This window comes from Elephantulus edwardii, unplaced genomic scaffold (genome assembly GCF_000299155.1).
Source record: "Elephantulus edwardii isolate Elephantulus edwardi_28Jun2011 unplaced genomic scaffold, EleEdw1.0 scaffold00152, whole genome shotgun sequence".
In the NCBI taxonomy this organism is placed as follows: domain Eukaryota; kingdom Metazoa; phylum Chordata; class Mammalia; order Macroscelidea; family Macroscelididae; genus Elephantulus; species Elephantulus edwardii.
Window position 1 is genome coordinate 6,034,024 of NW_006399902.1, and position 23,275 is coordinate 6,057,298.

At 40.7% G+C, this 23,275-nt stretch overlaps 2 protein-coding genes across 2 annotated transcripts in view; one reads left to right on the forward strand and one right to left on the reverse strand.

Annotated features, from left to right (window-relative positions):
* ZBTB8OS (zinc finger and BTB domain containing 8 opposite strand) overlaps positions 1–9,962 on the reverse strand; it is a 17,940-nt gene extending 7,978 nt beyond the window's left edge. Inside the window, 6 exon segments of the mRNA XM_006903720.1 lie at positions 3,529–3,581; positions 4,933–5,015; positions 5,397–5,518; positions 5,773–5,797; positions 9,709–9,758; positions 9,760–9,962. Of these exon segments, the coding sequence (XP_006903782.1) occupies positions 3,529–3,581; positions 4,933–5,015; positions 5,397–5,518; positions 5,773–5,797; positions 9,709–9,758; positions 9,760–9,962 (536 nt within the window).
* Positions 9,963–20,708: 10,746 nt separating this feature from the next.
* Positions 20,709–23,275, forward strand: part of RBBP4 (retinoblastoma binding protein 4) — a 14,397-nt gene continuing 11,830 nt past the window's right edge. Inside the window, exons 1-2 of the mRNA XM_006894999.1 lie at positions 20,709–20,822; positions 21,358–21,505. Coding sequence (XP_006895061.1) covers positions 20,807–20,822; positions 21,358–21,505 — 164 coding nt within the window. The 5' untranslated portion in view covers positions 20,709–20,806. The remainder of the gene's footprint in view (positions 20,823–21,357; positions 21,506–23,275) is intronic.

Sequence of the window (23,275 nt, forward strand, 5' to 3'; positions counted from 1 at the left end):
CAGTAAAAGACAATTGTTGTAGAACGTGTACAAGGATCCAAGGGAGTAAGGTGGGAGCAGAGGGGTGAGGATGGGCAAAGGAGTGGTCTGGTTAATCACAGGGCTGCACAATTTGATGGGTGGAGCGACGGGTGGTTAAAGGAAATGGGAAAGATCCTGAGTGAAAAAGAATGTATGCAAGCTTTTAAGTAAACCAGTTTATAATAAAAAAATTATATTTTAAAAATAAAAGAAGACTACTTTAGGGGGTATTTTTGGTCCAAAGCATAAAGATCATCTCATGGCAATAGTTTCAGGGTTCACTCAGCATAGCTGAGAAACTGAAATTCTGTCCTGCATTTCCCCCTGTTGATTAAATATTCTTCTTTAGCATCTTTGATCAAAACAGTAATAATAAATAATAGCCAGATATCACTAGTTATTCTGGTCTAGGAGCAAAGCAGGAAGTTGTTCATGGAAGCAATTAGCCATACATTTAATTTCCTTCTCTCTCCTGTATTGCTCCAGGCAAACATAAAGCAACTTCTGTGTCCTGGGTGACTGCGTGCAAGTGTGTAAGACTTTAGGAACCACACAGTGAATTAGAGCAGAAACATTAAACACAGTGGGCCAATTAACTAGGATGTTCCATGAAACCATGACACTAAACCTCCAAACTAAGGAATCAAATCTTTTAAGTATTTGTCCAAGTGCTACCTCAGCAGTTATTTTTTTTACCCTGTCCTTGTTATAAATGTCTATCACAACGCTTGCCAACTTAACATTTTACAGATGTACAACCTATTGACAGCATTTAAAATTTTCAGCTATGCAACCCTACCCTCAATCAATGATTTTTCAGTCACGATACACTGCAACTCAGTATTCCTTAAACCATAAACAATACTCCTTCCTTGCCTTCTGCCCCTGGTCACCACTTTGTTCTCTATTCATTTACCTTTCTCTGTATTTTTATAAAACTGTAGTGATATAATATTTGTCCCTTTATAACTGACTTTCACTCAGCATGCCTTCAAGTTACATCCTATCATATTATCTTACCAAAATCTCATTTCTTGCACACCCATGTTTATTGAGGCTTTGTTCACAAGAGCAAGGAGTTGGAAACAACCTAAGTGCCCATCAACAAATGGATAGAGAAGCTGTGGTATAGTCACACAATGGAATACTATGCTGCACTGAAAAACAAGAACTCATGCAGTATTATTCACTCTGGAGGACATTATGCTGAGCAAAGTATCTCAGTCACAAAAGGACAAATACTGAATGGTGCCATTGTTGTAAATCAGGACTGACCTTGGGGACGGGGAGAGACTGAGAAAGATGAGGGAGAAAACTATTTAAAAGGGATATGTGATTAGGTATTTTTGTCATGACAGGAGTCTAGAGCGACAGCTACATGGTGGAGTAGACCTGGAGGAGAGTTTGTAAAACACTGAAAGAATTTTTCTTTTACTTTTCCAAGAGGGTAGTGTACTAGGGGGGAGGGTTGGGAAGGGAGAAAAATGCATGAATGGAAATGCAAAGTCTCTGTAAATTTTTACTGAAATGAATAATAAATTTAAACAAAACAAAAAAAAAAGAAGTGCCAATCACAATGGCTAGAACACAGACATCTTTCATGGAAAAAACAAAACAAAACAACCCCTCATTTCTCTTATTGGCTACACTGTATTCCAATGTTCCAAGTGTACCACATATTGTTTTCCTATTCATCGGTTGATAGGCATTGGACTGCTTCTACTTTTTGGCTATTGTTAATTGCACAGCAATAAACACCTGTGTCTAAGACTTTGAGTCTCTGCTTTCAAGTCTTTTGGGACCATGACATTTTCAAGGCTTTGTGACCTTTCAGATGCAGGTCACCAGACTTTTCTTCAGAGATGCCTCTGCATAGGTTTGAGCCAGTGACCTTTCAGCTAGTTAATTTTTGTTGTTAGGTACCAATGAGTTGAGTAAGACCCACAGCGACCCTATGAACAACAGATCTGAACCCTGTCCTATCCTGTGCCACCCTTAAAACCTCTGACCTATTTGAGCCCTTTGTTGCAGTCACTGTGTCAATCTGTTTGGCTGAGGATCCTCCTCTCTTTTGCTCACCCTCCACCTTTCAGCATGAAATCCTTCTCCAAAGAATAGCCTTTCCTAGCTTTAACTAGAATCTCCCACATGTCTGAGCATCACAAATACCAGCTGCTAGATTCTGTAATAACATGAACTTGGTTTACATTTTATCTTTGTAAAAAATGTCTGTAGTCCACACAGAGAAGCCTCTGGAAAGATACTTCCCTAAACTTTGGAATAAGCTTATTCTTTCTCCTTGACATTATGGCTGAACTTTATAACACGGTACAGTAGAGAAAGCAAAGTTTTTAAACTCCTTTCAAGAACTTAGTGCCCCTAGACAAACCTGTTTCCTAATCCATAAAAATTATTAGAAATGATAAAAGATCTCTCTCTCTCTCTCTCTCTCACACACACACACACACACACACACAACCCTAGTAAAATTCAATTTAATATGGAAAAGGTAAACTATATACAGAAATAACTTAAAAGATGTAACTAAGTGGCAGAAGAAACCTGGGAAACACCAGGTCCAATCAAAGTGATCTAATCAAGTGTTTTGCAAACTCTGGAAGGAAAAGTTAGTGAAGTATCGTGTGCCCTGTAAGTTGTTCCCAGTGAAACATCCAACCCTAGCAAATAGTGGGACCAAGCAGGGCAAAAGCTGAGGATTACCAGCTCTAGAGCTCTCATTCCAACAGGACTACGGGGAAACCTGAACTTGCAGTCAGTATGTAAGAGTGAGGGCATCAGGAGGTCTCCTCCAAGACTGTTGCTGGTGTCTGAGGTCTTAGAAACTCTTGGTAGTCCAAAAGACCATGTCTTTTTAGCTTGTGAAGTCTGACCTAGCTCACGACAGTCAGAATCAAAGAAGTGCTGCATGTGCAGCTGACCAGAAATGTATAGAAATGAAAAGAGAAAATGTGTCTACCTCCTCACTGCTGGTGTCAGAATAAGATTTGACTGACCCACACACGAGTGTAGAAATAAAGATCACTAAGAAATGATCTATTAGTGTTTTCCCTCCACTCATCTAGGCAAAAGGAGCCTGAGCAAATATTTGTGCCATTTAGCAACTGTATTTCCTTGCTAAAAAAAACAATCAATCAAGAATAAGAACCAGACTCTGTTCTGACAAGATGAGGACCCAACCTATTGCCATCAAGCTGGTTCTGACCTTCACTGGGCTTCCAAGGCTGTAAATCTTTATGGAAGGAGATTTCCCATTTTTATCCCAGAGTGGGTAGTGGCTTCGAACCTCTAATCATCAGGTAGTAGCCCAAAACCTAATGCACTGTGCCACCAGGGATCCTTTTTATTTCAATGTGTTACACAAGGCTTTACCTGCATAACCCTATCAGAACATAAGTGGTTTGTAATTGTCTCCCTGTGCCCTAGGTCCAACAAAGATGATAGGTAATAGCTTTCATGACTTAACTGTTAAAGGGTTTGAGAACTTACCCAATTGATCGTAATTTGAAGTTTCTTTGATCAATACTAAGTACTTTCACTTCCTAAAGAGGGAGAGAAATACCATTTTACAAATAGTTTTATAACATGTCATTTATTAAGTTGAGAGTATCATCTTTCCTAGAAAATGATAGTATACTATTGTTTTTTTTTATTAAGTATGCTGTTGTTCTTTTTTTTTAATTTTTTTTTATAATTTTATTATTTTTTTGTGTGTACCGTCAAATCAGATCTGACTGGTACAGGAGGAGATTGTTCCTCCTTCTCCAGCAGAGCATCTGGTGGATTCGAACTGCTGTTGTTCTTAAACAAAGGAAAAATGTTAACATAAAAACAGCATGACTAAATATATTTCAAGAAAATAAGGTTTGTTTTACATACTTAAGTGAAATATTCTTGAAAAATGTATAATGTAGACACACAAGTTAAAAGATTTCTCTGAAGATATATGGTAGAGGAGATCAATATATTGTTTCAATCATTTCCAGTTTATATTCACATTTAGCATAGGCCACTTGAACACAGGAAGCCATGCAAGGCAGCTGGCAGAGCATATGTTATGCAACTAGTAATGGAGTTCGCTTTGTAGTGTTTTCTTTATCAATCCAACAGTATTTTGAAGTCATGTACTCATTGCTTTGGAGTTGGTTTTGACTCATATCTGACTCTCCAGTGAATTTATGAGATTGAAACTTGCACAGATGTGATAGCCCATCTTCCTTCCGCAGTGTGGCTAGATTCATGGTGTGTGCCAGAGAAGCGCAGCCTTGGGGTAGCAGCACAACTCGCTAAGGTCAACGGAGCTCAGTAAGGGAGAAGAGAAAATTACAGGAGCAGGGAGGGCCGTCTGCATTACATAACAATGTTGGTGGAGAACAGTGTCTTCCTGTAACATTAAGTAACTTTCATCTGGTTGTATTTCTCCCCCCCCAACAATAAACTATCAATAGTAATTATTTAATTTAGATCAATTTGGGAAAGCTGCTAAATCATGAACAGTTGACATAACAAAATGAAAATATGGGTGGACACAAATATAGCTCAAACTAGTGAGACATGAAAAGCATGGATAAGACAGAAAACTGGAGAACTGTCCCTAAAGGTGAGGAGCTTAGCATCACAGTATTTTTGGTGCTTAGATCAAAAGATGAGCAGTTTTCTCCACAGGAGAAAAATATGGCAATATAAAAAGACTTGGAAACATTAGGAAGCATATAAATAAGGCAAACTCAAGTTAAACACAATGTACCTAACAGTATAATTTATGCAAGTCAATATCATCTTATAGAACTCTTATGGATTGGTCTTGTACCCTGTGTTTTATTTTAAACTACCTAATCTATTTTAAAACCTGAAGAGTCAATTCCCCAAGGGGAAAAAAAAATCATTGCTTACCCGGGGTATGAAGTACTCTTCAGCACTGAATTTATAAAGCCACTCATCCAAAAAGTGAAACAGAAGAGACTGTAAGTCATCTCCTACACAGGATCAAAAAGAAGCAAACAGTAAATGTGGTAATAACTCTGGTCTCTCTTCTTTTTATTCATTCACTGTTGCATACTTTCTTCCCTCCCTCTTCCTTCCCTCTCCCCCAGTTAACTTTGCAATGCACCTCTAGTTCCAAACTATTGTCATACATAACTCTGGTCTCTTAATAATTTGTTTAATATAAAAGTGCAGTGGAAAAAAAATAAAATTTAAAAAAAAAAAAAGTGCAGTGGATTTCTTAGGCTAGTTAAAAGAGGAAGAGAAGCCTCATAATCAATTTTATTATAAAGAATCTGAAGTGGTACTCCAATTATTTAAAACACTGTGCATTTTTATAACATTTTCTTCTTCCCTGTAAATAAACCTGTTACCTTGAGTTTCAACTTCTACTGTCTGGAGGGGCTCAACAGTCCCAGTGTCTGTCATGTAACCAAACATGGCCATTGCACACTGCTCAAATGCTTCCTCCAGAGTATCGCCCCATGCGTGCAACCTAGAAGAACAGATTTATGTTTCTGTAATCAACTGGAAGATCGAAAACTTGGTGGCAATATAGAACTAAAATCACAATGCTAACAGAAACCACAGGCCTCAATCAACTCAATGGTATTGAAATTGGGTGCTTTTAAACTATCATTTTCATATTCTGAAAGAAACAAGATTGTTGTTGTAGGAAGAGAAAAACACTATTGACATTGAGATAAAAGCACTCAGCCTTTCAAAGGAACAAATCCCAGCTATACTTACTGGACATCAGCTGTATGATCCAAATCTGAAAGAGAGAAAAACACTAATGAGATACTAACCTTGACTTTTAAACAAATCACGGCAACTCCAACAAGGTGTACATAATTACTATCACTAAATTATACATGTAAAACATACTAAAAGGCAAATGTTTTCTTTTATCTATTTTTTTATCTTGATTGCATGGGAAAGTTGGATAATGAATGAGGAAGGCTGAACAACTACTGAGGCCTGTGAATGGTGGTAGTGGTGGTGAAGAGTACTGGATATTCCATGGACTGCCAAAAGAGTAAATCTACGTTGGAGGAAGTGCAACAAGGGTGCTCATTAGAGGCAAAGACGGTGAGACAATATCTCACATTCTTTGGACATGTTATTAGGAGGCACCAGGCCTTAGAAAAGGACATCCTACTGGGAAAAGTAGAAGACCAGCAAAAGAGAGACCGTCAAGAAGGACTGATACAGAGACTGCAACAATGAACTTGAGCATGGCAGAGATTGTGAGGATCCTGCAGGATAAGGCAAGATTTTTATCTGTTGTTCTTTGAATCGCTGAGTCATATTTGACTTGATGGCACCTGACAACAATTCAAGAAAAAAACATTTTATGGCGAGCTCTGGTGGCCTAGTGGCAAGAAACTGCACTGCAATCCCAGAGGTGCGCGGTTCAAATCCACCAGATGCTCTGCTGAAGAAGGAGGAACAATTGCCTCCTGTATCAGTCAGATCCAATTTGACGGTACACACATAAAAAGAATAAATAAATAAAAATTTTAAAAAAAGAAAAAAACATTTTAGAACATAAACTTCACAACATATATTTTGAGCTTTCCCAGGAAGCTTTTAGTATTCACACAAGAACTTTAGCTACACAAAAGCATATATATATATAGGCACATATGTACATACGTACGAATACATAGGGATACAAGGACATGTGCACATACTTGTAATGTTGTTGTTGTTAAGTGCAACTGAGTCATAGACGACCCTTAGTGACCCTACGAATGAACGCCCTGAACCATGTTTAAATATCATTGTTTCTCTAAGTTCATAGTTTCTGGAAGCAAGCTATTTCAGAAGTAGATGCCACTCCTGCTTCCAAGCTCCACCAAACGTTGGCTGCCAGGGATAACCATTACCACATTTGACACATCAGTGTCACAGTGTTCAGCATCACAGCAAGTATGAGTTACCTCTGAAAAGCAAAGTGACAGATGAGAGCTATACCACGTAGAACAATTAAAACCAGCTGCCTTTTTCCAATATAAGGCCAAATCAAATCAGCTTACATCCAATTGTGAATGAAACAAAACAATCAATCCACGCCCAAGCCTCAACCAAAACAAGAAAACACACCTTTTTCGAATCCAACTGCTCCACACATCTTCCCAAAGTGGATACCAGCCACATACTTGTAATAAATACTCATAAATGTAATAAACTACATACAAGACACAATTATAGATACTTCTTGTTGTGAGGTGCCATTTGAATCATGAGAACCCTATGTTCAATATCCTGTGGCATCCTTCCAATCTCGGCCATGTTCGGCCCACTGTTGTAGTAACTGTGCCCATCCATCTCACTGAGAGTCTTCCTCACCTTCTGAGTCTCCACCTTTACAAGCATGATGGTCTTTTCCAGGGACTGGAACCTCCTCACAAGTATGTGAGACCAAGTCACACCATCCTTGCCTCTAAGGAGCACTCTGGCTGCACTTCTTCCAACAGAGATTTGTTTGTTCCTTTAGTGGTTGCTATTGTTATGTGCCATAAAGTGCATTTGCTCTGAGCCCTGCCCTATCCTGAGACAATCTCTTAGTAGTCTCTGACAGACCTAATCCCATTGCTCCAGTTAGTAAATAAATCAATCTATATCATCCTTGCTTCAGTCTATATCATGCTTGCTGCAGAGGGTTAAGGACTGCAGCCTTCAATATGGATTGAGGCTCAGTGTCAAGAAGACAAAGATTCTCACCACTGGGCCGACTGGCAGCATCAGGATGGATGGTGAAGAGATTGAGATTGTTCACAGCTTTACTCTACCTGGCTCCACAATCAACACTCTTGCACCAGCAGCCAGGAAATTAAAAGACGTATTGCGATGGGAAAGTCTGCTGTTAGGGACCTCTCTAAAGTACTAAAGAGCAATGGTGTCTCTCTGGAGACAAAGGTGCGTCTAAAACAGGCCATGGTCTTTGCAATCACTTGTTATACATCAGAGTTGGACAATGACTAGGGAGGATAGAAGGAGAATTGATGCCTTTGAGCTTTGGTGTTGGAGAAGAGTACTGATGGTACCATGGATTGCCAAGAAAACAAACAGATTCATCCTGAAGAGGGTTAAACTGGGCTGCTCCTTGGAGGCAAGGATTCTGAGGCTTTGTCTGACATACTTTGGTCATGTTGTAAGAAGAGACCGGTCCTTGGAGAGGGACATCATGCTTGGGAGGGTGGAGGGCAGACAGGAGGGGAAGGCCCTCTAGGAGGTGGATTGATTCAGTGACTGGGGTAATTGGGATGGGTGTGTCGGAGACAGTGAGATTGGCACAGGACAGAGCAGAGTTTAGAGCTGTTGTACATAGGGTCGCTATGAGTTGCAAGCGACTCAACGGCACATAACAACAACAACAAACATATCCTGGGTCTTCCTCTCCTGCACCGTCCCTCCACCCTTCCAAGCATGATATCTAAGGACTGGTTTCTCCTATTTACTTGCCTAAAGTATATGAGACAGAGCCTCAAAATTCTTGCCTCCAAGGAGCATCCTGGTTTTACCCTCTGCAGGTCAGAGCTGTTTGTTCTCCTGGCAGTCCACAGTATGTTCAACACCCTCCTCTAGGATCGTAACTCAAAGGCATCGCTCCTTCTTCTGTCATCCCTGTTGTCCAGGTCTCTGATGCATAGCAAGTAACTGCAAAGACCACAGCCTGAATCAGGCATACTTTAGTCTCCAAACTGACATCGTTGCTATTCAGTACTCTAACAGGGTCCCTGACAGCCAACCTTCCCAATGCAATTCATCTTTTGGTATCCTAACTGCTGGTGCCAAGAGTATTGATAGTGCAACCAAGCAAGCTAAAATTTTAAACAATCTCAACCTCTTCTCCGTCATGAAGATAAACTGTCCCAGTGGTGAGAATCTTTGTCTTCTTGATGTTGAGCTTCAATCCATACTGAAGACTACAGTCCTTGACCTTCTGCAGGAAATACTTATGTCCTCTTCAGTTTCAGCAAGCAGGGTTGTGTCATCTGTATAACGCAGTCCAATGCAAGTCCAATCCTGAGGTCACATTGGTCCGAAAGTTCAGCCTCCCAAATGTTCTTTTCTGTATATAGGTTTTTGTTGTGACCCACACAGTCAAATGCCTTTGCATAGTCACTGAAACACAGATAGACATTCCTTTGGTACTCTCTGCTTTCAGCCAAGATCTAACTAACATTGGATATGATGTTCTTAGTGCCACAGCATTTATTTGATGAAATACGTCAATTGGTATCCATCAATTCCTGGGGCCTTGTTTTTTTCCAATTCCTTCAGAGCAGCCTGAACTTCCTCCTTCATCACCACTGCCTCTTGATTATATGTTGTTTCATGAAATTCTTCTGTGTCATCCAATTCTTTTTGGTTCAATGACTGTGAACTCCTTTCATCTTCTTTTGGTATATTCAATATGCTTTCCTGACACCACCATTCAAAGGTATCAATTCTTCTTTGATCTTCCTTATTCACAGTCCGATTTTACATGTATATGAAGGAAAAGAAAATACCATGGCTTGAAACAGGCATACTTTAGGTTTTGTTTTGTTTTTTGAGTGTGTCATCTTTTATTGGACAGAGTTCTCAATCTAGGTGACAGGGCTGTTCAAGAAGGGAAGGGCGCCAGGGCAAAGGCACCCAGCCAGGAATGCGGATGGCGCCTCTTAGTGGTACTTCTGTACCGTTCATGTTTGAGCTCCTTGTAAGAACGGCAGTAGCTGAACCACGTAAGCTGTCAGCAACATGGACAGCCCAGCAATGCTCCCCTTTTTCACGTTGACATACTTGTTGAAGTACCGGTAGTGGCCTCACTGGAAAGCTCCTGCGATGCTGCTCGGGGTGAAGTCCCGCATCAGTATCCAGCTGGGCAGCTCCCCCAGTTTTACATCCATTAGCTTCCTCTCCTTCAGTGGCACGACAGAGGCCATCTTGGAGTCCTGGGTGTCCACAGGCCGGGGCGCCCATACTTTAGTTTTTAAAATGGCATCCTTGTTCTTTAGTACCTTAAAAAGGTCTCTAACAGGCAAGCTCTGGTGGCCTACTGTCAAGAAGCTGCACTGCAATCCAGAGGTACGTGGTTCGAATCTACCAGTGAAGGAGGCACAATCTCCTCCTGTACCAGTCAAATCTGATTTGACAGTATACACACAAAAAATAATAAAAAATATTTTTTTAAAAAAGGTCTCTGATAGCAGATTTGTCCAATGGGATATTCTTTTAATTTCTTTATCTTTTCTTGGTATATTTGAGGTTGGTTGGGTTTTTTTTTCTTGGTTAAGAAACAAACAAACAAAAAAAAAACCAACCAAAACCAAAAAACCCCACAAAACTTTATTGGCCAATGAATTGCAATGAATTACAGAGATGTTTTGATGAGGAATAAAAACGCCAGGTGAGTCTCAGCCTCTGTACCCTAGCCTCGAATTCCTGGATTTTTCCTTCCTGAGGATACCTTAGATGATAAAGCTTTGACAGGCAGCCCAGGTCTTCTCAGGCCCCTGGAGACCTCTGATCCTGGTCACATGTGCATTAGGCTCGTGAACCTACTGTTTGTTGCTCTTACCATTAGGTGGAGATGCTCCTTGGGTTTTGGCTCCTTCCCAGTTCTCTGAGAAAATTCACAGATTCTGTCTTCTTTGCTGGTAGAACCATTCTTGCCCCTGACTGCTGAGGCTTTCTTTCACTGATGACTTCCCAAAGAGCCTAGTAGCCCTTGGAGAAGTCTTTATGGCTTTCTCTTGTTTGGGGAGTACATTCTTGGTCTCACTCTCTTTCTTGGCGGCCTTCTTCTTGGCTGTGCCTGGTTTGGTGGGAATGTTCTTCACTTCATCCAAATTCCTGGGCAGCTTTTTCACCTCATCTAGGTTGAAAGGGTTCTTTTTTTTTTATTATTATTATTATTATTTTATTTTAATGAAAGTTTACAGAGACTTAGGGTTTCCAGTCATCCATAGTCGCACTTTTCTCCCTGCCTTCCCCTCCCCCCCCAATTCACTCTTCTCCTTGAAAAGTAAAAGACAAACTCTTTCATTGTTATGCAATCCCTCCCCCCAAGTCCACTCCACTGTGCAGCCTTCATTCTGGACTCCTGTCATGTCAATACCCAATCATATATCCCGTTTAAACAGTTCTCTCCTTCTTTGCCTTGTTGGGGTTCTTGGGACTTGGTTTCACCAGATTTTCCTAGTGGCCATGCTGTTTGGCATCTTTCTGGATTATCCTTTCTTGGAAACTAATCTGAAGCTTCCAGTGGCTTCTGTGGCCTTGCAACTAAAAGGCCAGATGCAGAGTACTCGGTTGATACCTTAGGTCAGAGCCTGTTTCTTCTGGTTCTTGAGCTGGATAGTGCTCACCTGTGGGGGACTTCTGCAGGGTGTCCGATGGCCACCACAGAGGTGGCCTGCTGCTGCTCTCTCATAACAATGCCTCCAGCACCACGTGCAACACAGTAGAGTTGCAGCGCTGCACGTGGACACCTGAGTGGCTTGGACCTGACTTTTCAAATCCTGTCAATTTCACTGAGGTAGCCCCTGAGGTGGTGTTGGAAGGATAGCTTCCGGGAACCGTCTGACAGGGTGCTGTGGAACACTATAGAACATTATCTTTCCCCCCCAATGGGAAATGCACCTTTTGATTTCCTGCCTGCTGTTTCCATGGGTGCTGACTGTGGATCCAAATAAAATTAAATCCTGACAACTTCAATCTTTTTTCTATCATGATGTGGCTTACTGGTTCAGTTGTGAGGATTTTTTTTATGATGAGGTATAGTCCATACTAAAGGTTATACCATACTTCTTATAAATGACTAAACACCTTGTAAGCCTCTCTCTGAAGCAGTTTTTTCACTCTACAGGCCAAGAATCCCACCACATTTTGTCCTGCTGATCTCCTAGTTCTGTTGCTGCCAATTAATTCTCTGTCACATTTTCTTCTACTTGCATCATATTCAACACTGTAATTCTGACTCCTGAATCTAAGGCTTCTCAGGGTGAAGTTTTCCAAGTCAAATGGACATGCTCCACTCCCAGTTCTTTCTTGATAGTAGCCCTTCTGTTCTGAAATTGGTTCTCTTTAAGTCTAGCAGGATGTCAAAACTAACCCCTTTTTCAGGTACCAAATATTTTCTTTGCATGGTTCAACCATTGCAGAGTTCCACTCACATGATGTGTGTCATTGGCAAGTCTAATCCCTTTGGTGGACCACAAGTACCTTATTTACATAATCTCACCTGGCCATTGTGTAGGAGTCACAGAATCTATGGGTGATGATGTTGTTAGGTTCCTAATAGTGACCCCTATGAACAGCTGACTTGCACCCTGCCTTATCCTGTATCATCCTCATCATCTTTGACACAGTAGAGCCCACTGCTGAAGTCACATCAATCCTTCTCGTTTGGGGTCGTTCTCTCCTTCACTGACTCTTCATCCTTCAAGCATGATGTCCCTTTCCAAGGAATAACCTCACCTAGCTACCTGTCCAAAGCATGAAAGATGAAGCTTCGCCAGCTCTGCCTCCAATGAGCACTTTTCCTGAGACTTATCCATTTATTCTTTGGCAGTCTATGAGACATTCACTACTCTTCTCCAATATTTCCTAGCTCTCTGATGCATATAGCAAGTGATTGAAAAGACCATGGCCTGCATCAGGCTCACCTTAGTCTTCAAATTAACATCTATGGCTAGAAGGCCCATATTAAGTAACTCATTCAAGTGCATTGCAGAAAAAAAAAGATAGATTTGGAAAATAGTCTTCAGGCCTACCAGTATACAACCTTCATCTATTCTAAAGCCTAGAGGAATCAGATGGTGCCTATTCGGGACCATAAAGTAATGGATCCTGGTAAAATGGAAGAAGAAAAAAAAGTGGAAAAGAACCCAAATTTGTAAGGAACTCCAAACTTTCAAGACTAGTGCCTAGAAAATTCCCTGGAACTATTTCCCCAAGACAGCCTTAAATCTTGAGTACATCTTTTGGTTAAATAATAACGTGGTGGCAACAACATCAACAAATATCATCAACAAACAAACAAACAAACATCATCCACAAGCTCCTTTAAAACCAAATAGTCAGAAACTACTCAAAAGCAAAAATGAGATGGAAGGAGGACAGGGAAACTAGAGTACTAGAAACTGTACAACCAGAATAGAATGAGAATGATAACACTTTGTTAGAAACACATAATCAGTATCGCTGAGTGATTTATGTAGAGATTGTTAAGAGAGAACCAATTTGCTGCATAAACTTTCACCTTAAACACAGTAAAATAGCAACGACTATGGAAGGCAGTATGGTGCTTTCTCAGAAAGTTACAAATAGAAATACCATTTGACCCAACAATTCCACTACTGGGAAATACCCTAAAGAAACCAGAACTGCCACCCAAGCAGATCTATGCATACCCATGATTACTGCTGTTTTGTTCACAACAGCAAAGAGCTAGAAACCATCCAACTGCCCATCAACAAATGAAAGGATAGAGAAGCTCTGGTATAGTCACACAATGGAATACTATGCTGCACTGAAAATTAAGGAACTCATGAAATATTCTCCAAAATGGGTGACCATGAAGGATGCTGTGCTGACTGAAATATTTCAGTCACAAAAGGACAAATACTGCATAATGCCACATAAAGTGAGACTGACATCAGTTTTGGGGGAAAACTTTAAAAAAGAGTGGATAAATAATGTATACTGCATTTAAAAAGGTGAGGGAGAACTATTGAAAAGATAATATTATCATGATAAGAGTCCAGAATGAAAGCTGCATAGTGGAGTGGATCATAGGGGGGAATTATATAACCATGAAAGAATTTCTTTTTTTGCATGGCTCTTTTCAGTTTATTGCATGAAAGTGTTACACTAGTCCAAGTTAAAAGTGGACCCCAAATGGTTACATTATACAAGCTGTGAAGTTTTAAACTTGTGACAAGGGACAGAAGGGAAATTTCTACTCATTGCAAGGGAATCCTCACTTAAGTTTCAGTGAGCCACAAGCACTTAAAACCCATGAACCTTCAGCTGGTCGTCCTTAGCCAGTCCAATCTCTACAAGGAACTGGCATATGTTCTTGCGTTGGTCACCCTGTAGCTGAATTACTTCTCCATATTCTGGATGCTCAATTACAGTACCATTGTAGGCAAACTTCTTCTTAGACGCCTACACTAGTTTCTTTTTATCGTAATCATCAGCGATCCCTTGGACAGTTGTAAGGGTCTTCCTGCCGTTTCTCTGTTGAATTCTTATATAGATATAATCCTCAGCCCCAGCAGGAAGCAGGTCATCACCGTTACTTGCATCAGCAAAGGGGTCGAAAGAGTGGAGGTTCTGGATAGCGGACATATGATACGATTTCTTTTCCTTGGTGGAAACGGCCTGCGGAAGGCGGTGGCAGGAGAAGGCGGGCAGGGGGGATGGAGCGTCGGGAAGCGAGGGGGCTCGAGGCGGTGGCTCAGTGATTGGGGTCGAATTTTTTTTTTAAGAGAAAAGTGAACTAGGGAGGAGGGATGGGCAGGGAAGAAAGTATGCAACAATGAATGAATGGAAATCTAAAGTCTGTAAACTTTCATTAAAATTAATAAATTTTTTTAAAAAAACACAGTAAAAGAGCTTTTAAAAGCAGTAAGTGCGACTATATCCTACTCTCATTGGATCTATTAACTCAACGTTTCCAGTTTATTCTTCACCATATCTTAACTTCCATCTATTCTTCCATCTGAGGGTCATGGATTATTAAATCTAGAAGGAAGCCTTGGAGACTGGTCAGTGCAATGCCTACACTTAAAAGAAGAAATCTGAAATCTAGATAGGAGTCTACGACTTGTTTAGAACCACAAAGCTGATCAGAGGGAACTGGGGCTTGAACTGATGTTTCCTGGCTCCCAGTTTAGTGCATGTTGCACTATACACAGTCTTCTTGTGGCAAAAAAGGTTCAAATTCACCTCTAATTACTTAAGAATATTTTAATGAAGACACATTAGACAGCAGAAGTCCAATAATCAGCAGAGATCACAAATTTAAATGTCCTCAGAAACACTTATACAAGAACATCCACAGCAACTTTATTCCTAAAAACTAAAAAACAAAAATACCCACAAACCACAAAGTCCATCAATAAGAAAATAAACACCATACAAAGGAATACTAAACACCAATAAAGCAGCAAGAACTACTGCTGCATGCAATAAAATAGATGAATTTAAAAAAACATTATGATGAAGCCAAACATAAAATAGCCTATATTGTATGATTTCATTTATGTGAAACTCTGTTGTGTACTGCAGAGTCAGAACTGACCTATTGCTGACCCTTCAGCGGGCTTGCAGAAGCAGTATTTGCAAAGGGAGATTGCCCATCCTTTTCCCATAGAGCAACTGGTGGCCTCAAAATGTGTGCCTTTGGGATTGCAGTGCAGCTTCTTGCCAGTAGGCCACCAGAACTCTGTGAAACTCTAAAAGAACAAAATGAAACTGTGCTGAATATGATCCAAGTGTTTGCTTCAAAGCAGGCAAGGGCTGAGTAAAGGGAGCTTCTTGGGGTGAGGAAAATACTCTATACCCCAACTGGAATGGGTTGCTATGATGCTGAACCAAGTGCCATTGTGGTGTCAAATGCCATGACAGTTACCCATGGTGGACAGTGTTTGGTGGAGCTCCCAGTTTAAGACAGGTTTGGAAACAGGAGTGGCATCCACTTCCCAAACAATAGGCTTCTGGAAACTCGATGAACTTTAATAAATCACAATAGTTATAGAAAGGCTTCAGGCCTTTTGTTCATAGGGTTGCTATGAGTAGTGCTCAATTCGATGGCAAACAACAACAAAAACAACGTAAGAATAAATTTCTGCATGATAAAAAAGATAAATACAATACAAAAGCTTTTAAAAAGTCAGGTAAGGCTGTCCACCCAGATCTGCAATAAAATGCTATGAATATTAAAAAAAAAAAGTCACGTTCACTGGTCCATGAGGAACTAGTCCCCTTGGGACCATGCTTCTTGGTCAACTTTTGAAACTGCTCTAAAACCCCCACCTCCCACTTCCCACCTCCACTCATGGGCTCGATTTGCAGCCAAACAATGAATAAGCCTATAAGGTGACTATTAACACCAAAGAAGCACATACTCCTTAAAATAACTAATCACAAAAAGCAGAATTTGCCCAAGAATAGAGCCTAGAAGGCAGGGAAGGGTAGAATAAACTAAAAAAAATATTAAGATAGAAGGATTAACTGCAAGGAAGAAGTGGGGAAAGCATCATTGTATGCAGTATTATAATGAATGTAATATAAAACAAATTCATGTATATAAAACAAAATATATGAATGGTAGAATGAAAAACCAATTTGCTTTGTAAACTTTCATGCAGAAAAAACAATAGAAAATTGATTAAAAATATGAATACATACTTTCCAAAAAAAAAAAACCAAACTAGTCTAAACATACTAGATGTTCAACTCATTTATTGTAAGAAAAATATAACTGTCATTGAAGGATAATTAACAAATGGAATAGACAAAGAAGAGTAACAATAAATGGTAAAAGGGTAAGGAAGGGCAATATACAACATGGGAAAGTCAGGATAGTACGATCAAGGCAAAGGAAGATAGTGAGAGTACATAAGAATGCACCACTACAGTAAATATCTATCTCCCATAACAGAGGTAATAACAATAATTTGTGAGTTCATACATAAATATGTACACTGGATAGAGGAAGGAGGCTGTATGGGAGGATACTCACACACATATATACTTATGGCAGTGGGTATTTCTATATATAAATTTATAAATGCTGCACATACAGAAACAAGACAGTGGGACTGAAAAAAAAAAAAAGACAGTGGGACTGAATCACTAAGAACCGTTGCCTTGCAAGGCCTTTAAATCAACTGGCAAAACAAAGATCACAAATATAATTAATTACATCTTGATCAGGTGAGTAGGGTCTGGAGAGTTTTTTAAATTTTTTAAAAAATTGCTATTTTAGAAGGGGCTCTGGTGACCTAGTGGCAAGAAGCTACACTGCAATCCCAGAAGTCAAAGGTTCAAATCCACTAGATGCTCTGCTGGAGAAGGAAGGGCAATCTCCTCCTGTACTAGTCAGATCCGATTTGACGGTACACACAGAAAAAATAATAAAATTTTTTAAAAATTGCTATTTTAACGAAAGAAAGAAAAACTATTTTTACAAAAAACTTCTCTAATAAATTTTTGTTCCAATCTCTATTAAAATAAAACAATTAAAAAGAGAAAATAAAAACAACTATGAGATTTCTTGTCACCCCGTAAGAACAGCAAAATTTAACAGAACAGGAAACTACAAATGCTGGCGAGTTTGCTAGGAACCCTTATTCATTGTAGGAGGGAGTGTAAAATGGTGCAACCACTATGGAAGGCAGTATGGCCCTTTCTCAAAAAGTTACAAGTAGAAATACCATTTGACCCTGCAATTCCACTACTGGGAATATAACCTAAAGAAACTAGAACTGCCACCCAAGCAAATATATGCACACCCATGTTTATGGCTGACTTTGTTTACAATAGCAAAGAGTTGGAAACAACCCAGTGCCCATCAACAAATGGCTAGAGAAGCTCTGGTATACTATGCTGCATTGAAAAACAAGGAACTCATGAAATATAAAATGGTACAAAACGGACAATCTCCTCCCGTACCGGTAAGATCCAATTTGAAAAACACCAAAAAAAAACCAAAATGAGTGACCCTGGAGGACATTATGCTGAGTAAAATATCTGTCACAAAAGGTCAAATACTTCATAGTGAGGGGAGCTCTGGTGGCCTAGTGGCAAGAAACTGCACTGCAATCCCAGAGGCGCACGGTTCAAATCCACCAGATCCTCTGCCGGGAAAAGGAGGGACAATCTCCTCCTGTACCAGTCAGATCCGATTTGACGGTAAGCACACACACACACACACAAAATAATAAAATAATAATTTTTAAAAAAATACTTCATAGTGCCACTGCTCACATTAGTGTTGGGGGGATTCTAAAAGGGGATAAATAATGCATATTATTGCATTGATAAAGATGAAGGAGAAAATGGTTTAGGAGGAATATATGATTACGTATTATTGTCATGACAAGAGTCCAGAATGAAAGCTGCATAGTGGACTGGGGGTGAAGGGGGGCAGGGAATTTTATAACAATGAAAGAATTTTCTTTTTTACTTTTCAAAGATAAAAGTGAACTGGGGGGGTGGGCAGGGAGGAAAATGCAACAATGAATGAATGGAAATCCAGTCTCTAAACTTTCATTAAAATTAAAAAAAAAAAAAAAGAACTTGGCTTGGATACTTTAGTCTTTAAACTGACATTGTTATTTAGTACTTTGGAGAGGTCCTTGATAGCAGATTTTTTTTCCCCCAACACAACACATCTTTTTATTTTTTTCACTGTTACTGCCACAGATAATGTGTATCAAAGCAAAATAAAATCATTGACAACCTAAAAAAAACAATTATAAACAGCACCCATCTATATCCCTAGTGGAAAGAATAAATTGATACACTCTCTATGGCAGGCAATTTGCTAGCAACTGTCAAAGTTAAAAAACGCAAACATACTGCACTGCAAGCCCAGAGGTATGCGGTTCGAATCCACATGTTCTGCTGGAGAAGGGGTAATCTCCCCTTGTACCAGTGAGATCCGATTTGACGGTACACACACAAAAAAATTAAAATAAAATTAAAAAAAAAAACAACCGCAAACATACTTGAACAAAGTAATTTATTTGTAATTTCTACATAAATTTGCTCCACACATATACTAGAACCTGTGCAAAATGATGGATGTTTGAGTATATTCACTACTGCACTGCTCGTAACAGCAAGAGTAGAAGCATACTAAACGTCCCATCAACTGTAAACTGGATAAACAAAGTGGTAATTCATTTTTCCACGTATACATAAAAAATGGTTAACAATGAAAGAGGTTTTCTTTTACTTTTCAAGAAGAGTGAATTGAGGGGGAGGGTGTGGTCAGGGAGAAAAGTGCAACAATGAATGACTGGAAACACTTAAGTCTGTAAACTTTCATTCAAATTAATAAGAAAATTTAAAAATTAAAAAAATCTTTGTAGGAAAAAATGGTAATGATGCTTGTTCTAGAAAGGACGATTAAGTGGATGGTGATCAGGGCTTAAAGACTGTTCACTGCACACCTTTTGTACCTTTTCAAAGCATACATCCCATCTATTAAAAATCATTAAAGTTGTTTAAGTGAGAAAGATGCATAAGGAGATTTGCAAGGTTCCAAAAGGACGGAGACTAGCACACTATGGTAAATGGATTTTATATAGTTAGTGGGAAATAAAGAGAAAACCAGATTTGTACTTCCCACGTACAGTAGCCTTAGGGACGGCAGTTTAACGTCTATCTAGAACTTACGAGTCTACACTTTTATTACATTATTTCATTTAATCCTCAGACGAAGACATTTAAAAATGCAAGGGCAACGTGACTGTATAAATGGCAAAATCAATTCTTTCCACTATTATCACGATCTGTGTAAAATTCTAAGTCAGAAGTCCCTAGTTGGCTTTCCGAGTCTTCTCTCTGTACTACAATCTAATTATCCTATAATTGTAGATACGCAGGGCGACTATGCCCAAATGCTTGCGAATACGGTTGTTTTTAACATCAATAAAAATTCACACATGAAATTAGCCAAATGTTTAAGAAATCTAAGAGGATAAATAATATAAATGTGAGGGCCCAGATTTCCTAACTCAGACCAGGTGGTTTCTTCTTTCCGCAACACTCAAGGAGGAGTTGAAATCCGCAGCACCTTCAAGGCAAGACGCTTGGCGATGCCGGAAACCATAGATAAAAAGTGAGGATGACCCAATGTCCGAGATCTACAGAGAAGAGAACCTCCTACTCACACTCGTACTTCCGATTGACTGGAGGATACTTTGCCTTGATCGCCTTCTGATTCTCTGTCAAATTGTAGTCTCTCACATCCTCTCCTTCTAGCGCCATGATTGCAGGATTGGCCACTCTACTTCCGCCCTTCTCTTGGCGGACTTCGATCCTCATTTACAACTTCCGCTCTAGACTACGCTCCCAGGCACACAACTTTAAAGGGCCAGGACTCGAATTGCTGAATTAGCATATTTTACTTCTAAGAATTTCCATCATAGACTCTTCTGCGTGGCGTGCATTTTTTAAAGGGCTAAGGCCCCATTTTCTGTACTTGCTTCTTCAGTAGTTCCCAGAAAAAAAAAATTGAAGGAGCTGGTGAGTGAAATCTTAGTCATGTTTGATAGAGGGTTGTTCCCTCCATCACCCCTGAGAATTTAATTTTACTCAAAGGCATTCTAGATGTCTTAACTAACTTCCACGAAAGGATGGTTTAACAGCTTTTGAGAAAATGGCTACCCCCAGGCGCGAGCAAACTGTAGCCTCCCTCACGTGACTCTGGGCGTGCGCACTACATTAGCTCGCGCGCGCGCGCGCGCGCAAACGAAGTTGGCCGTAGGCCGTGTGGGGGAGGGGCAGAGCGCGCGCCTCGGCCCCGCGAAATGCAACTCCATGTGTCCTGATAGGCTGCGAGCAGCACGACTCCCCCGCCCACCTCGCCGTCCAGTTGTCTCGGATTGGCCGGTGTTCGCACGGGGGTGCGCGACTCGGGCCTCACGCAGGGGCAGCAGGAAACAATAGAGGCCGCGCGCGCGGAAGGAGCGCCCGCAGCCTCCCCGCCCCTCCCGCAACGCTATATTCCGGGCTCTCTCCCGGCTCGCCTGTCCGCCTGTCCGCCATGGCCGACAAGGAAGGTGAGGGTGATGGGGCCATCCCAGAGGGGCCAGGGGAAGCCTCGGCTGTGCTGCGGCCTCGACACGGCCTAACAGTGAGGGCAGGCCCGACTTTCCCGAGTGCGGTTCTCAGCGTCGAAGGCATGAGGAGAAAATCTCCCCGTGGGGCGGGCTCCAGCGCGCCAGGACCGCCGGAAGGGGTGCCTGTGGCCGCAGGCTGCTTCTTCCCGCCAGCAGCCTCTCCGCGCTCCCTGACCGCTTGTCTGCCCCTTCCCGGGCCTCCCTGCACCGCTGTCTGTCCCCGGGGGTGGGTGTTCGGCCGCCCGCGAGCCCTGCGCCCCCAGCGGGTAACGGAGTGTCTGCCGGCCATGACCCGCGGGCAGTTCCGGCCCCGCGGAGGTGGAGAGCCAAGTCGGTGCCTCCACCTAGGAAGGCTTTGGAGAAACGTCCCTCCATTTCAGAACCGGAATCCGGGAGCGTGCCGAGAGTACCATGTATTCGGTGTCCATTTCTTTGCTAACTTCGTTTTCTTTTTTCAAATAAAACACATTTTTAGCAGCCTTTGATGACGCCGTGGAAGAACGTGTGATTAACGAGGAATACAAAATATGGAAAAAGAACACCCCGTTTCTTTATGATTTGGTGATGACCCACGCTCTGGAGTGGCCCAGCCTAACTGCACAGTGGCTTCCAGACGTAACCAGGTGATGCGAATCTCTTCATTTACTTAGTCTCTTATTGTGTGTTTTCCATGTCATTTTTTTTTCCACACATGCACTAATTCACTCTGCTTTTCCTCTCTTGAGTCTCCAGGAGAAGGCACAGGATCAAAACCTACTGGTGACATTTTTTTTCCTAAACCATATTTTAAAATAACTACTGATCCATGTGACAAATACATTAGTGTGTCTTTTCTCTGATAAAATACTGAGAAGCCGCCATATTACAACTGTTAGGCAAAACTTGTCAGCTTTCAAAATGGTTCATAGTTGTTATTAGTTGGTTAATACGAAAGAAGTGGTACCTGCCTTAAAGGAAGGAGCTCATAGTTTAGTCATAAAGATGGATGGAAATGTAGTAGTTCCATGTGGTAAGAAGCAGTTACTGGGGAGGAGATAGTTACTGGGAGATAGGGAGAGTGGGATGGAACGGATTCTGACCAATCTTGACCCCTTGTGTTACAGAGTACTGTTGTTTCTTTGTTTTCCTCATAGTAATCTTTACAGAAGCATATCTTCTGGCCTCCCTTCAGTGCTGGACAGGCTCCACTCACCAACTTGAGTTGAATAGTCAAGAACAAACAGTTTTTGATACCACTAAGATCTTTGCCTCTGCTTAAGTTTATTTAATTTGGTTTACATATATTGAGACTCTAGTATGTGCCAGATAATCTCATTTCTTGCCATCTTGGAAACCAATTCCAAGCTAACCCTCCAGCGAATTTTCAGACGGTATGAATGATAGAGGAGATGGTGCGTATTTTTTTCTCTTGGAGCCACTGTTGGGTTCTATCCACCAGAAAGATGCCTTTCAGTTAGCTACACGACTCCACCAGAGCTCTCTGTGCCACATAAGGACACATTGCTGCCATTTGGAACTGGCTTTTGAAGAGGAGATTGACTATCTTTGTCCCAAGAGCCAGCCAGCTCCTGGATTCGAATTACTTTAGATGTGTAATCTTTGGGTTCAGTGCAACTCCCTCTGGGCTACACAATCAGAGCTGTACCAGGTGATGATTAATTATGTTACTGTGCCATCACATCAGAACTCAGCCATTAACTTATTCTCCGGTGAGTTTTCAGAGATTGTAAATCACAAAGGATGAGATTGCCAGTCTTTCTCCTACAGAGTAACTGTTGGATTTGAACTGATTGCCTTTGGTTTGGCAGTGCAATTCCTTACCACTAAGCCAGCAGCAAGTTCCCTGGACCAAGTTTTAGAGGATACGAATTTAGGCAGGACATCTTCCCTCTCTTGATTTTTATGTGTAAAAAGAAAGAAAAATTAACTTATTGAGCATCTGGAAGGCTTCCAAGAAGAAGTGCCATTCCAGAGATAAAAATGAAATTATATAATGGACATTGTAGTTTTGCTAAAAGCAGTGTGTATATTGGAGTAATAGCTTTTCCTGATAAGAACCTCCAAAAGAATATCTAAAGAAGTTAATGGTTAACTCTTTAAAGATTAAAAAAGTTTCCAGGTTTGTTTTGGTATGATTTTAGTGAAAGTTTACAAAGGAAATTGGTTTTCAGATGTACTCATTTATTTTGCTGTGAAACTGCTTTAGTTTTCAGAATAGTATTGAGAATTATATACTTAGTAACAGTTATTTCTAAGCCTCAGATTTTTTTTTAGTAACAGTTATTTCTAAGCCTTAGATTTTTTTGTGTATTTGGATTTTTTACCAAAAGTCAACTGGACAGTTTGGGTGGAAATGACAGAGGACAATAACAAAAAAAAAATTTGCAAAAACA